Source organism: Aspergillus fijiensis (assembly GCF_003184825.1).
Source record: "Aspergillus fijiensis CBS 313.89 unplaced genomic scaffold BO72scaffold_43, whole genome shotgun sequence".
Taxonomy (NCBI): domain Eukaryota; kingdom Fungi; phylum Ascomycota; class Eurotiomycetes; order Eurotiales; family Aspergillaceae; genus Aspergillus; species Aspergillus fijiensis.
The window spans coordinates 140,269-152,021 of NW_024469019.1; the positions used below are offsets into that span (position 1 = coordinate 140,269).

General features: G+C 48.9%; 4 protein-coding genes across 4 annotated transcripts; 2 read left to right on the forward strand and 2 right to left on the reverse strand.

Moving 5' to 3' along the window:
- Window positions 1-2: 2 nt before the first annotated feature.
- Window positions 3-1,620, reverse strand: BO72DRAFT_450206 (ditrans,polycis-polyprenyl diphosphate synthase). Its single transcript, XM_040945199.1, has 3 exons — window positions 1,517-1,620; window positions 877-1,445; window positions 3-785 (listed from the first exon to the last, which is right to left on the reverse strand). Exons 2-3 carry the CDS (start codon window positions 1,364-1,366, stop codon window positions 193-195), a joined length of 1,083 nt encoding a protein of 360 aa, XP_040798937.1. The 5' UTR covers window positions 1,367-1,445; window positions 1,517-1,620; the 3' UTR covers window positions 3-192.
- Window positions 1,621-1,750: 130 nt separating this feature from the next.
- BO72DRAFT_479133 (exocyst subunit SEC10) lies at window positions 1,751-4,857 on the forward strand. The gene is made up of 2 exons (XM_040947560.1): window positions 1,751-4,061; window positions 4,138-4,857. The coding sequence occupies exons 1-2, from the start codon at window positions 1,893-1,895 to the stop codon at window positions 4,645-4,647; spliced, it is 2,679 nt and encodes an 892-aa protein (XP_040798938.1). The 5' UTR covers window positions 1,751-1,892; the 3' UTR covers window positions 4,648-4,857.
- A 334-nt stretch (window positions 4,858-5,191) lies between these two features.
- On the forward strand, window positions 5,192-10,207 carry BO72DRAFT_529728 (vacuolar protein sorting/targeting protein 10). Its single transcript, XM_040950255.1, has 2 exons — window positions 5,192-9,196; window positions 9,275-10,207. The coding sequence occupies exons 1-2, from the start codon at window positions 5,382-5,384 to the stop codon at window positions 9,909-9,911; spliced, it is 4,452 nt and encodes a 1,483-aa protein (XP_040798939.1). The 5' UTR covers window positions 5,192-5,381; the 3' UTR covers window positions 9,912-10,207.
- A 437-nt stretch (window positions 10,208-10,644) lies between these two features.
- On the reverse strand, window positions 10,645-11,682 carry BO72DRAFT_383495 (cytidine deaminase; the record flags this gene model as incomplete). Its single annotated transcript, XM_040941515.1, has 5 exons — window positions 10,645-10,701; window positions 10,804-10,885; window positions 11,008-11,093; window positions 11,341-11,474; window positions 11,598-11,682. The coding sequence occupies 5 exons, from the start codon at window positions 11,680-11,682 to the stop codon at window positions 10,645-10,647; spliced, it is 444 nt and encodes a 147-aa protein (XP_040798940.1).
- Between the last annotated feature and the right edge of the window lie 71 nt (window positions 11,683-11,753).

Below are 11,753 nucleotides of genomic sequence, written 5' to 3' on the forward strand. Positions count from 1 at the left end.
CTAGAGTGTAATCTTAGTCTGAATGTGGCTGATCTTCCGCCTTCCGACTTATTCTGGTCTTGTCTATTTGGGCATTGATCCTCCAGCAAGAGGTTGGTCATGAGAAACTGATAACGACTTTGAACCTGATAAAAAGATCTAGATGTTGCGCTGGTGTATACACAGACCACCCCGTAATCATTCTCAATACTTTCAACGGCCGAACCTCATCTGAGCCCCAGCATAATGCCAGAGTCCCCGTAGAAAGCCATGGTATTCGACTGCTTCTTCAGAGGTATTGGTCCCGCTACTTCTACCGCCAGTGCAAAACATTTCGGTCAGTCGAACGTGCCAAGGAGGGTATCCGTCTAATTTTAGAAAGGCGCCGAATACTAGCAGAAGGTCGGGCTCAGGCTTTGCGACAAACCTGAACTGGTCCGAAGCCTTGTTGTTGTCATTCGAGGTTGGCGAACTTGGCCGAGTCGGCTGAGTAGAAATCTCACTAATTTCTGCATCGACCAATTCTAAGGTAATATCTTCGGGTGACAATTTTCCGCTCTGGGACATCTCTGCCAAAGTTTTAGTCAGGTCGACAAAGGTCTCCCTGCCATCAGTGGCGGAGAGCAGAAGCACCGTCAAGGATCCATTCTTGCAATCACTAGCAACATCTTGTGGCAGCTGGTCAAAGACAGGATGATGGGGCGCAAATAGGCGCAACCGGGGTTGTTGAATAGGAGAGCCATAGTAAGAACACATTTTGTTTGTGATAGCCTGGTGAAGTATAGGAATGCAGGATTTCAGAGCCCCTGCGGATGTCGCCCAATTCATCGCCCAATTCATTAGCATTTAGCACTGGCTTAGCTCTGTAGATTGACGTCAAGGGCCGGGTCTACTTACCGCTTTTTTCGTAAACACTCAACACTGGTATTCCGGCACTCACGCTCCAAGCTGCAAGCTCTGCAACTTCGTCCATCAACACGCTAAGGGCGTCATCCTCCTTGCGAAGCGACAGGATGACACTCAAGTGTTCGGGTAGGCGCTTGAGGCCTTTCACATCTTTCCTGATCAATTCAGGGGTTCGATGGTGATAATATATGACTGCACATATCCGGTCCACAGTGGCATGGTAGCTTTGAAGGAGCCGAATTATAATTCCAAAGATGATATGAACGAAGGTGTATACAATACGATGGGTTTGTGCCTTGACGAAAGTTCGTACAGAAGCCCTTCGGTGGGGTTTGTTCTGCCGCTGCGGTGACCGTCGTTGGAGGTCAGAGGGGTCTGGGAGATATGGCCTCAAAATGTTTTCCCGGTCAGCAGCACTGAGCTTGGTCCCTCGAGAGCGTACATCGTTGCGGAAAAGCTCTCTGTCATGTTGTGAGACCATGTTTTCTTTTTTAGATGTACATGGAAATGTGCGAAGTGATTGCGCCGGGTGGTGAGAGGTCAAAAATGGGTAAAGCGCCCTGCAGGCTGCTAGTTAACTTAATGGTGAACCTGCCACAAAAACCTGTGAGCGTCTTCTGGATAGCCATACAGTACGGAGTAATCTGGATGTTGTTGCGGAACCGGGAAACAAAGCCTCAACACGACTGCAGGAACAGGCGGAATACATACGCTGTTTGTTTGCCCCGAGACACGATAATCAAGCGCGAGGTGGTCATATAGAACAAATACACGTACATGTGACTATGGCTCAAGATTATCGTTTATGTAATCAACTGCGGGGCGAGGCTGTCCATCACTGTTACGAGGAAGCAAGCTACCTCGTCTACTCCGTACTCCGCACGTCCCGTGGCTGCACTCGAGCCGCAGATACAGTTTGTCCCTGGACTGCTAAGTCAATGATCGCAACTCCTCTACCAGCATAAAGCTAATGCCAATGTGGGAGGATCCCGACGACAGACCAGAATATGCCGGACGATGTGTCAACAAATCCCCTTCCCAATGCTGTGTCCCGTCCGGTATTCCCTCAAGGTCCCGGCTTCACACTCGAAGACTTCTCTAGCCGTGATTTCATCGTGAAGGAGTTTATTGAATCTCTTTCCGAAAATGCAGTAAACACTCGGCGACCTGCAGGAGCATCAGGAGGTGGAAGCCAGCCGTTTGACCCCAAACCGCTGATTCGGACGTTTGAGCATGCGCAGCGGCGACTAGGTGATATATCAGGCGACCTCGAGATAAGAGAAAATGAATTATCTGCTGCAGTCCGCAGGGCAGAGGCACAGCATACTCAGAATCTGAACACCCTAGGACGAAAACTAAGTCAAACCATCGAATCTTTCCAGCAACTCGATACGTCGCTCAATGGATCTGGAGGAGAGCTTTCCGAGAGCACAGGCAATATGGCTGTCGAGACAGGACGTAAGCTCGAGGAATTAGATCGTCAAAGGCGTCGGGCGCTTGACGCACACTTCCTCCTCGAATGCTGGGATGGTGTGAGCAACAGAGGGGAGTTAACCCTTTTGGAGAATTTGAGAAGGTCAGGAACAGGTGAGGCCAAGGTTCGATCGGCACAGATTGCGCGCCAGTTGCTCAGAATCAGCCAGCGACTTGACACTGAGAGTTGGAGTGAAGTAGCGGGAAGACATAACGGGTCCCACGCAAATGGAACTATAGCAGATGAGTCCGGGAGCACAAAGGGCAATGTCATTCGGCCAAATACGCGAGAAATTATTGAGAAGTTCTCCGAGACGCTAGAGAATGACTTGTTGAAGCAATTCGATGACTTCTACAGGAAAGCTAATTTTGAAGGCATGAAGGATTGCGCAACATTACTCCAAGATTTCAATGGTGGTGCAAGTGTGATTGCTTTGTTTGTGAACCAACATCAGTTCTTTATTGACCGCAGCCAGCTTGTGACCGAAGAAGTCGGAGGAGATCCAGAAGCCTGGGAAATGCTTGCAGATCCCGACGCTGAACCGTCAAAAGTGGAGCCCAGCCTACAGTCACTCATTGATGAAGTCAAAGTTGTGGTGCAAGAAGAGTCCGCGATCATCAAAAGGGCCTTCCCGTACTACGAACAAGTACTCGGAAAGTTCCTGCAGCGAGTTTTCCAGCAGTCGATTCAACAAAGACTCGAGATGGTCTTGGATAAGGCGAACAGCGTTTCATCACTAGCATTTCTACGTTCTCTACAAAGTTCTCGCAGTTATCTAAGCGCCTTAGTCGATGACTTGAAAGCTCATGGATTGACTGAACATCCCGACCCTATCTCGTCACAGACAGCCCTCATTCTCGATCAGCAACTGGAGGATCTGTTTGTGCCCTATTTTGTGGGTTCATCTTACATAGAAAGAGAGAGAAGGAATTTGGAAGAATTATACACCTCCTTACAATTCAGGTTCACCACTTTCCACGCTCGCAGGAAGAAAGCGGTGACAACGTTTATGGCATCTCTCTCCAAAGCAGGCACGGAGGTTCTTGTCTCCGCAAGAGATGCACATATTGCACGCCTTGAGTCCTCCGAGCTTCCTGCAACACAGAAGATGCTCTTACTCCGATTGGCGGGGCTAAGGGAAGCCACTGATCCCAGTAAACCCACAGACATCAAGCTTACAGAAGATGATGGTCTCCCCAACATTGCTCATGCAAAGAGAATGCTCAAATGGCTTGCTGAAGCAGTTGGTAGAGGCCTAGAGCTTAGCATGACTAGCGAGACGCCCAAGGATATGCTTGCTCTTCTGAGCCTTCTTCTCGCGATGATGGGAGAGGGCTATATTGAAGTTTGCTTAGACGCCGCTCTGGATGTAGCCGCATCCCAGGAATCAGGCAGAACTGAGCCTGATTTCGGGTATATACCGGCCATTCGGAACGCTATCAGTGTCGCCAACTTAATGGTCATGTGCATTAACACATTGCTTATCCCTCTTGCCGCAGGCAGTATCACAATTCGCCGAGAAATGGAGAAAAAAACGAACCTGATAACATTAAGAATTGAGGAGAAGATAAATTCCACAGAGCAGAAGGTTATTGACGCAACCTTAGCCTGGGTGAACAAACTTCTTTCTGGTCAGAAGAAAAATGACTTTCGACCAAAGGAGGGTGACAATGCGACTTGGTTAGAGAGACTACAAACACCGGTCAGTCACTGCGCTATGCCTTTCCCACAAGCCCGTTACCTCAAGTGCTCTCAGGACGTGTACTAATCGATCTCAGACATGTGCGTCAATTTGTGCCTTCTTGGCTCGTGCGCATAACGTTCTCAAGGGCTCGCTACCACCTAGTGGCTCTAATCTCCGCCAGTTGCTTACGGAGATTGCCCTTGGAACAAGAAGTCTTCTCCTTGAACATTTCAAGCGGTTTGTTGTGAATGGGCCAGGAGGTCTCATTGTAACCAAGGATATGACACAGTATACCGATCTTTTGAAAAGCTGGGATATTGAGGAGCGGGTAAAATGCCCGGGTGGTGCGCTAGATGTTCTACTAGAAGTCGGAAACCTTTTCGTCATTGGCTCTGAAGCATTGCAGGAGCGGATACGTGGGGGCGCAGTCAGCGCTGCCGGCGGAAATACTGGTAATGGTAACGCCACTACAGGCCCAGGACGCGGCATTGGAGGTCCCACTCAAGAGGATACAGGCCTCAGTGTTCAGGAAGTCCGGGCTTATGTTTCTCGCAGGGAGGATTCTAACACCGCTGCTCTGCAGGTCGTGCTCAATAATCTTTGATATGAATAGCACCCAGGCCCAAAATGATATATGGGACGCAAGTGCTTGTATGTTGAGAAATAGGATTTCCATTTCGGGTCAGCCAAGATTCTATCTCAGCTGATGCCCCTGTAGCTTGCATACACAGGTGATTGTGTCCATGGCACCGTTAGATGAGGTTGGAACGGAATCAGTATTACTGTGGATGCGGGCGTCGCTACACTTGACTTGTACCGTGATCTATCCTATTCGTATAGTTACATCTTCTGGGTGCTAGGTAGCCCTTTCAAGCACATGGCCTTAGGGCCTCATATATAATACCTTTCGTCAGTCTGACTAAATGTCATGAACGTTAGTCTCAGAATTTCCTAGGTAAGATGTACATAGTATGATAGCTCCACTCGTTTGAAAGCGCTTCCAAGGTGAGGAGCACTGTATGTACTAAGTGGCTTATCTGCTACCGCTATCTGCATGAGGTCATTAGTGCCTCGATAAGCGATACGAGCCGACACGTGATCAGGAAGCTCGTCTTCGGCCACGCAGCGACAGCTATGCCGATTCCATTTCCGTCTGTCTATCCTTCGTTCTCTTTTATTTACTGGACCTGGTACGCCTATTCGACAGATCCTGACCAAGCAGTCGAATTACTCTCTGGCTCTCGCTCTTCGTGCAGACTACTCTGTTTGGTGCAGCCTTCCTTGGGGTATTCCGCCCTTGTTCGCTGTCTCATCGCCAATGTTATAGAGGTCGTGGCGATGGCGTCCCGATGGCTCCTGTTAGTGGGCTACCTGACGCTGGCTCTCATGCTGCGGCCCAGCATCGCAAAATCAGCCGGAGAACCCAAAGTCACCACGACGAAATTTGACTTTGCTCCAGTGTCCCTTTTCTACTTCGAGGACACGGATAACGTCCTCATGAGCTTGGAGAACGGTGATCTCTTCCAGTCATTCGATGGAGGTGAACAATGGGAGTCGGCTATTGGAGAGGGCGAAGGCATGAAACAGCGGGTGGTTTGGGTTCAACAACATCCTTTCGACAAGAACAAAGCTTATGCCCTGGGCAACGATGGGCGTCATTTCAAGACGAAGGACCAAGGCAAAACCTGGAATGCTTTCACAATTGACGAATTCCCAGCGTTACAGCAACACGCACCTCTTGTCTTCCATGGTTGGGATTCGAGTAAAATTATCTTCCAAAGCGAGGAATGCGCCGGGTTTTTCTGCATTGTGAGATCATACTATACGACGAACGATTTCGAAACGACTAAGCTGTTGCGCGAAAGCGCTGCCGGATGCTCTTGGGCCGTTGGTCATCCAGATTTCGCGGATAATCTCCCATCCTTCGATCACATTGTCGACAGAACGCTATGCGTTGTCCCAGGCTTGAAGGTGCCCTTTGGTCATGCCAACCGTCTGGTGTACTCCGACGATTATTTCAGCAGTAGTAATGATGGCATAGAAGTGAAACTACACGCAGACCGGCCAATCTCTGGAGTCATCAGTACCGCTGCTGTCAAGAAGTTTGTCGTTGCTGCTGTTAAGTCCAAGGGAACCGACGAGCTTGCTTTGTACGTGACCACTGATACAATTACTTGGAGTCGGGCAGAGTTTGGCAGTCACAGGATAGAACAAGATGCCTACACCATGCTGGAAAGCACTAACTACAGCCTGCAGGTGGATGTTCTGACCAGCCCTTTCAGTGGCATGGGCGTGCTGTTCACCTCAAATTCGAACGGTACATTCTTTACTCGCAATATCGAGCACACCAATCGCAATGAAGCCGGTATTGTGGATTTTGAAAAAGTCGCTGGAATTCAGGGCATCGTATTGGTCAACACGGTCAAGAATCCTGAAAAGGTTGAGTCAGGCTCCGAAAAGAAGATTATCAGCCAAATAAGCTTTGATGATGGAAGAACCTTCCAACCGCTCAAAGTGGGCGACAAACATCTGCATTTACACTCGGTGACTACTTTTGCGAATATTGGCCGGGTATTCTCGAGTCCGGCGCCGGGAGTAGTCATGGGTGTCGGCAACACAGGCGACAGCCTCAAGAAATACAATGATGGAGACCTGTTTGTTTCAGACGATGCAGGAGTAACTTGGCGGCATGCTCTTGACGGGCCTTACAAATACGAATTCGGTGACCAGGGTGCTGTGATAATGGCGGTCAGTGATACTGGGAAGGCGAAAAAGGTCAGATTCTCTCTCGATCATGGCAAGGAGTGGGAATCAGTCGATCTAGAACACACGATTTACCCCACCATGGTCACAACGACTCCCGACTCTACCAGCCTAAAGTTTGTTCTCGTTGGGCAGGAGAGTGGTGATGGCGACTACATTGTGTATTCAATTGATTTCAAGGGCCTCCACGAACGAAAATGTGGTCAGGATGACTTTGAAAAGTGGCCGGCCAGATTGAATGAGAAAGGTGAACCTGATTGTTTGATGGGCCACAAACAATATTATCGGCGCAGGAAGGCCAATGCAAATTGTTTTGTGGATGAGGAGTTCAAAGACCCTCAGCCGATCCTAGAACCATGCAAATGTACGACCGAAGACTACGAGTGCGAACAACGCAGCGAAGATGGGCAAAGCTGTAAGCCTGCTGAAACCCCCAAACCTCCAGAGGGCAAATGCACAAACCCCACCGATAAGTATTTGGGTCCATCAGGTTGGAGGCTCATTCCGGGAAACTCCTGCATCCGAGAAGGCGGCAAGAACATGGATGATCAGATTGAGTGGTCATGTGAGGACGTGGGAAGTTCTCCTGATAGCAATGGCAAGATCAGCCATACGAAACAGTTCTTTGACGCGAAGCAATTCAGCGCATACTATTACTTGGAACGCCAGTCCAGCAACTCAGGGACTGACGAAACTGTCATCATGTTGACAAGTACACACAACCTCTATCTCTCGCATGACCACGGTAAGACGTGGCAGCAGTCATTGCAAGGGAAGAAAATCACCAGAATTGCACCTCATCCGTATAGCAGTGACACAGCCTTTCTCCTGACTGACGGCAAGGAGGCATTCTGGACGGTTGATCGCGCTCACACATTCAAACACTTCGAGGCACCGATTCCGCCTACCCATGACCGTGTCCCAACAATCTCGTTTCACCCACAGTATAGAGACTGGCTTATATGGACCGGTGCTGTGGATTGTGAGTCTGGCGATTGCCATTCCAATGCCCACATCAGCCAGAATCGTGGCGAAAATTGGAAACTTCTTCTCCGCTATGTTCAGAAATGCGAGTTCGAGAGTCGAGAGACGCGTCCCGACAGCAATAAGTTGATTTTCTGTGAGCAGTTCGAAAGTGAAAATCGAAACAACCGATTGCAACTCTTATCCAGCGAAAATGAGTTTGCCGATCGACGTGTCCATTTCGAGGATGTTATAAATTATGCTACAATGTCCGAGTTCGTCGTGGTAGCGTCTCGAAACCCGGAAAAGCCGGAATCTCTGACTGCGAGCAGCAGTGTGGATGGCCGGACCTTTGCAGAAGCACACTTTCCTCCAAACCTTCATGTTCCTATCCAGACAGCCTATACTGTTCTCGAAAGCTCTACTCATGCTGTTTTCTTGCATGTGACTGTGAGCAATGTCGAAGGAGGCGAGTACGGCTCCATCATAAAAAGTAATAGTAACGGGACCTCTTACGTGCTCAGCCTAGGCGCAGTGAGTCGGGACCATCGTGGCTATGTTGATTTCGAGAAAGTTCAGGGACTCGAAGGTGTTGCTATTGCGAATGTTGTCAGCAATGTGGACAGGCTTTCTACCGGTGAATCGAAGAAGCTGAGAACCATGATCACTCACAATGACGGAGGCCGGTGGATGTTACTACCCCCCCCCCAAAATGCGGATGGCCAAAAGTTTGGTTGTGCCGTGGAAGCAGGCAAAGGGATTCCGGGTTGCTCGCTCCACCTTCATGGCTACACAGAGCGCAGGGATGAAAGAGACACATATTCGTCTGGCTCGGCAATTGGCCTGATGGTCGGCATAGGTAATGTGGGCGATCATTTGGCTAGCGATGGCGAGCCAGATACATTCATCACACGCGATGCTGGCTTCACTTGGAAGTTTGTGAAGCAAGGCCGGTATCTGTGGGAATTTGGTGACTCCGGTTCTGTTGTCGTGATTGTGCGCGAGTCAATACCGACCAAAGTACTTTATTACAGTACGGACGAAGGTGATACTTGGGAAGAATACCAGTTTTCGGATGTTCCAATGCAGATCGAAGACATCTCAACTGTCCCGTCTGATACTTCCAAAAATTTCCTTCTTTGGGGTAAAGATGCGGAGTCGGAGAATCGAGATAAACTCGCGACTGTCAATATTGACTTTAGTAAACTCCGGGCCGCCTCATGCAACTTGAACGAAGATAGTGGAGCCAGCGACGATTACTACATTTGGGAACCAAGCCACCCTTTTGAAGACAATAACTGCCTGTTTGGTCATGTTGAACAATATCATCGCAAGAAACCCGCTGCTCAATGTTGGAACGATTGGCGTGAGCCCCACATTCACAGCATAGGGAGGAACTGCAGCTGTACCAAATCCGACTTTGAATGGTAAGACTTACTTACCAATTGCTCCGATTGGATCAATGTGAGCTCGGAAGCAAACAATGGCTTGCTAACACTGAACAGTGATTATAACTACGAACCTTTGAGTGATGGTAGCTGCGGGCTCGTCAAGGGATTGTCCCCACCGGATGCGATGGCTGTTTGTAAGGTGGATCCCGATCGTGTCGAATACTGGGAGCCCACAGGATACCGGCGCCTGCCCCAAACGACTTGTCAAAGGGGGTTGGAGTTAGACCATCTGGCCTCGAAGCCCTGCCCAAATAAAAAGGAGGAATATCAACGTAGACACGGCATCGGTGGGGTTGGGCTGTTCTTTGCCATTGTGACACCCATCGCTGTGGCCGGTGCTGTTGGATACTATGCTTATACCAGATGGGACGGCAAATTCGGTCAAATTCGCCTTGGAGAGAATGTTAGCACCTCTTCTGGTTTGCTGTCGCGAGACTCGCTGCTCATAACAATTCCCGTCACCATAATCGCGGGCGCGGTGGCTGTTGCTAAATCCTTGCCGCTTTTGGCGACTAGTTTATGGCGAAGTGCAAGCGGTGTTTTGCGTCTCAGGCGCAGTGGAGGCTATACACGACCCTACTCCTCTCGGGGTGCTTTTGCAGCCCGACGAGGCGATTACACTAGCGTTGTCGATGATGAGGATGAGCTTCTTGGGGTGGAAGATGCCGACATTGACGAAGATGAGCTCTAGTAGCAGAGCTCATCTGCGCTCTCTTCGACAGGCTTGATGGCTTCTCTATGGTTTCATGTTATAGTATGAATATGTAGGAAGGGCCCCTGTTCGCCTTCCTTTTGTACTTGTCACTCATGCTAGGTTGACTTGATTATATTTGGTCTTCTTTTTAGTATTTGAATGATAAGTTCCCATTCGGGCAATAGCCCGAATCTTTTTTGCAAGGGTATTTGCATGGTGTCATGCATTCATTGATCGCAAGTGTTGTTTATGAAGATCATAGTCCCTTACATACTTTGTGTACCATTAATCTGACGGTGATATGTTCTGTGGGTGCTTTCTGGATCATGTCGTGCCAGATGTGTATGAGATATTAACCAGATTGACGTATGCATTCAGGGTGATATGTCAGAAAATGTTTCCAAGGAGATGAGGTCTTTCCGACTATGAGGCAAGAATACTATCGTAGCCCTGGGTCCCATTTTACTAGCCACTAGTCCGGCGTCGAACAAGGCGCGCTCCTCGACCTACAAACAAGGCCCTGAATTGACAAGGCCGCTCTGCTCAGCAATCATATATGGCCACTTTGCGAACTTTGGTAGTTAGATTACCATGGAATTGAAGCCAACCCAGAGAGGGGAAGTGCGTCTTATGGACCCAGTAAGACTGTCAGGTCTGCGTTAATGGGAGACGCGTTCCATACAATCGCACCGGACCTGGAATGAGAGAGGCCTAGGTTGAAAGTAGGGACCTAAGATTGCTCCTTGGCTCTAGGCAAATCGTCTGGGCCGAATGAGTCCGGCAGAAGCTGCAAATCAGATATATGTCAGTACACCTTTTCAAGGATACATTGGAAAAAAAAGCATGGTAACTGATAGGATGAACAACAGTGAACACTAAGTGTAATTACCTCTCCGATAGTTTTCATAGTAAAATTCCCTTGCCCGTCATACATAAAGATGGGAAATGATGAAGTGCAAAATTCACGTATGCTATTGTCCGCTTGTTAGTCATCGGTTTAGTAAAGGTAAGTACAGGTACCAAACGAGAAAGTCATGTCGTTCATGAGTGTAGAAACTGAAAAGAAATGGCTTCAAGCATAGAATCAACTTACAACTGTCTGCACATGCCGCAAGGTGATGCTGCTGGTTCAATGTCTGTTGCAACAGCAATTGCTTTAAAGTCTCGATGCCCAGCTACCTGCAGATCAGTCCAATACGTCAGCTGTGACTTCAAGTTGGACAGGATTTCCAGGGCGTGGTGCCGCCTAAAAGTCACACGGCAAAACGAGGACAGATATGAGCTGGCCAGCCTGGGTAAACAGCTGAGCAAATAGTGATTTGTAGAGCGAGTCCTAAGCTTGCAGTGGCCTGCAGCAACTTCCAGCAACTTGCAGCAACTTGCAGCAAGGAAGGCAAAGCATAGAAGAAGAGTAGAGGTAACTCACAACCGCGGTCCCCAATGCAACCCTTTCTGCACAGGTCCCAACAGGATAGGCAGCGTTCTCTACGTTGGCACCGTGAAAATACTCGCCTGTTTGCGTCAAAACACAGGCTCCAACACGGAACTTTGAATAAGGGCCTATCGAAGATTTTTAGTAATCTATAAGGCACATGAAAACCAGAAGTTTTGGAACATGCATTCAACGTCGCGTTCAGAATGAAGGTTGAGGGGGTTAGGAATCAGCACATATCTCGAACTTACAGTACGCAACGTCCTTGGCAGAAATAGCTTTGGTGGAGAGAGTCTCCAGCTCCTGGGCCGAAAGATGGTCAGCGGACGATGCCATGTTTAAATCCATGTTCGGATAGATTGTCGGATATATGCTCAAGAAAAATGATTCAGCAAGAAAGTGATCGT

Excerpts from the sequence above, each read along its gene's own strand:
- BO72DRAFT_450206 (XM_040945199.1), bottom strand. The coding sequence starts at position 1,366 with ATGGTCTCACAACATGACAGAGAGCTTTTCCGCAACGATGTACGCTCT. Across the intron at positions 786-876 it reads GAGTGTTTACGAAAAAAGCG|GGGCTCTGAAATCCTGCATT; the intron begins GTAAGTAGACCC and ends CGACATCCGCAG.
- BO72DRAFT_479133 (XM_040947560.1), top strand. The coding sequence starts at position 1,893 with ATGCCGGACGATGTGTCAACAAATCCCCTTCCCAATGCTGTGTCCCGT. Across the intron at positions 4,062-4,137 it reads TAGAGAGACTACAAACACCG|ACATGTGCGTCAATTTGTGC; the intron begins GTCAGTCACTGC and ends AATCGATCTCAG.
- BO72DRAFT_529728 (XM_040950255.1), top strand. The coding sequence starts at position 5,382 with ATGGCGTCCCGATGGCTCCTGTTAGTGGGCTACCTGACGCTGGCTCTC. Across the intron at positions 9,197-9,274 it reads ACCAAATCCGACTTTGAATG|TGATTATAACTACGAACCTT; the intron begins GTAAGACTTACT and ends AACACTGAACAG.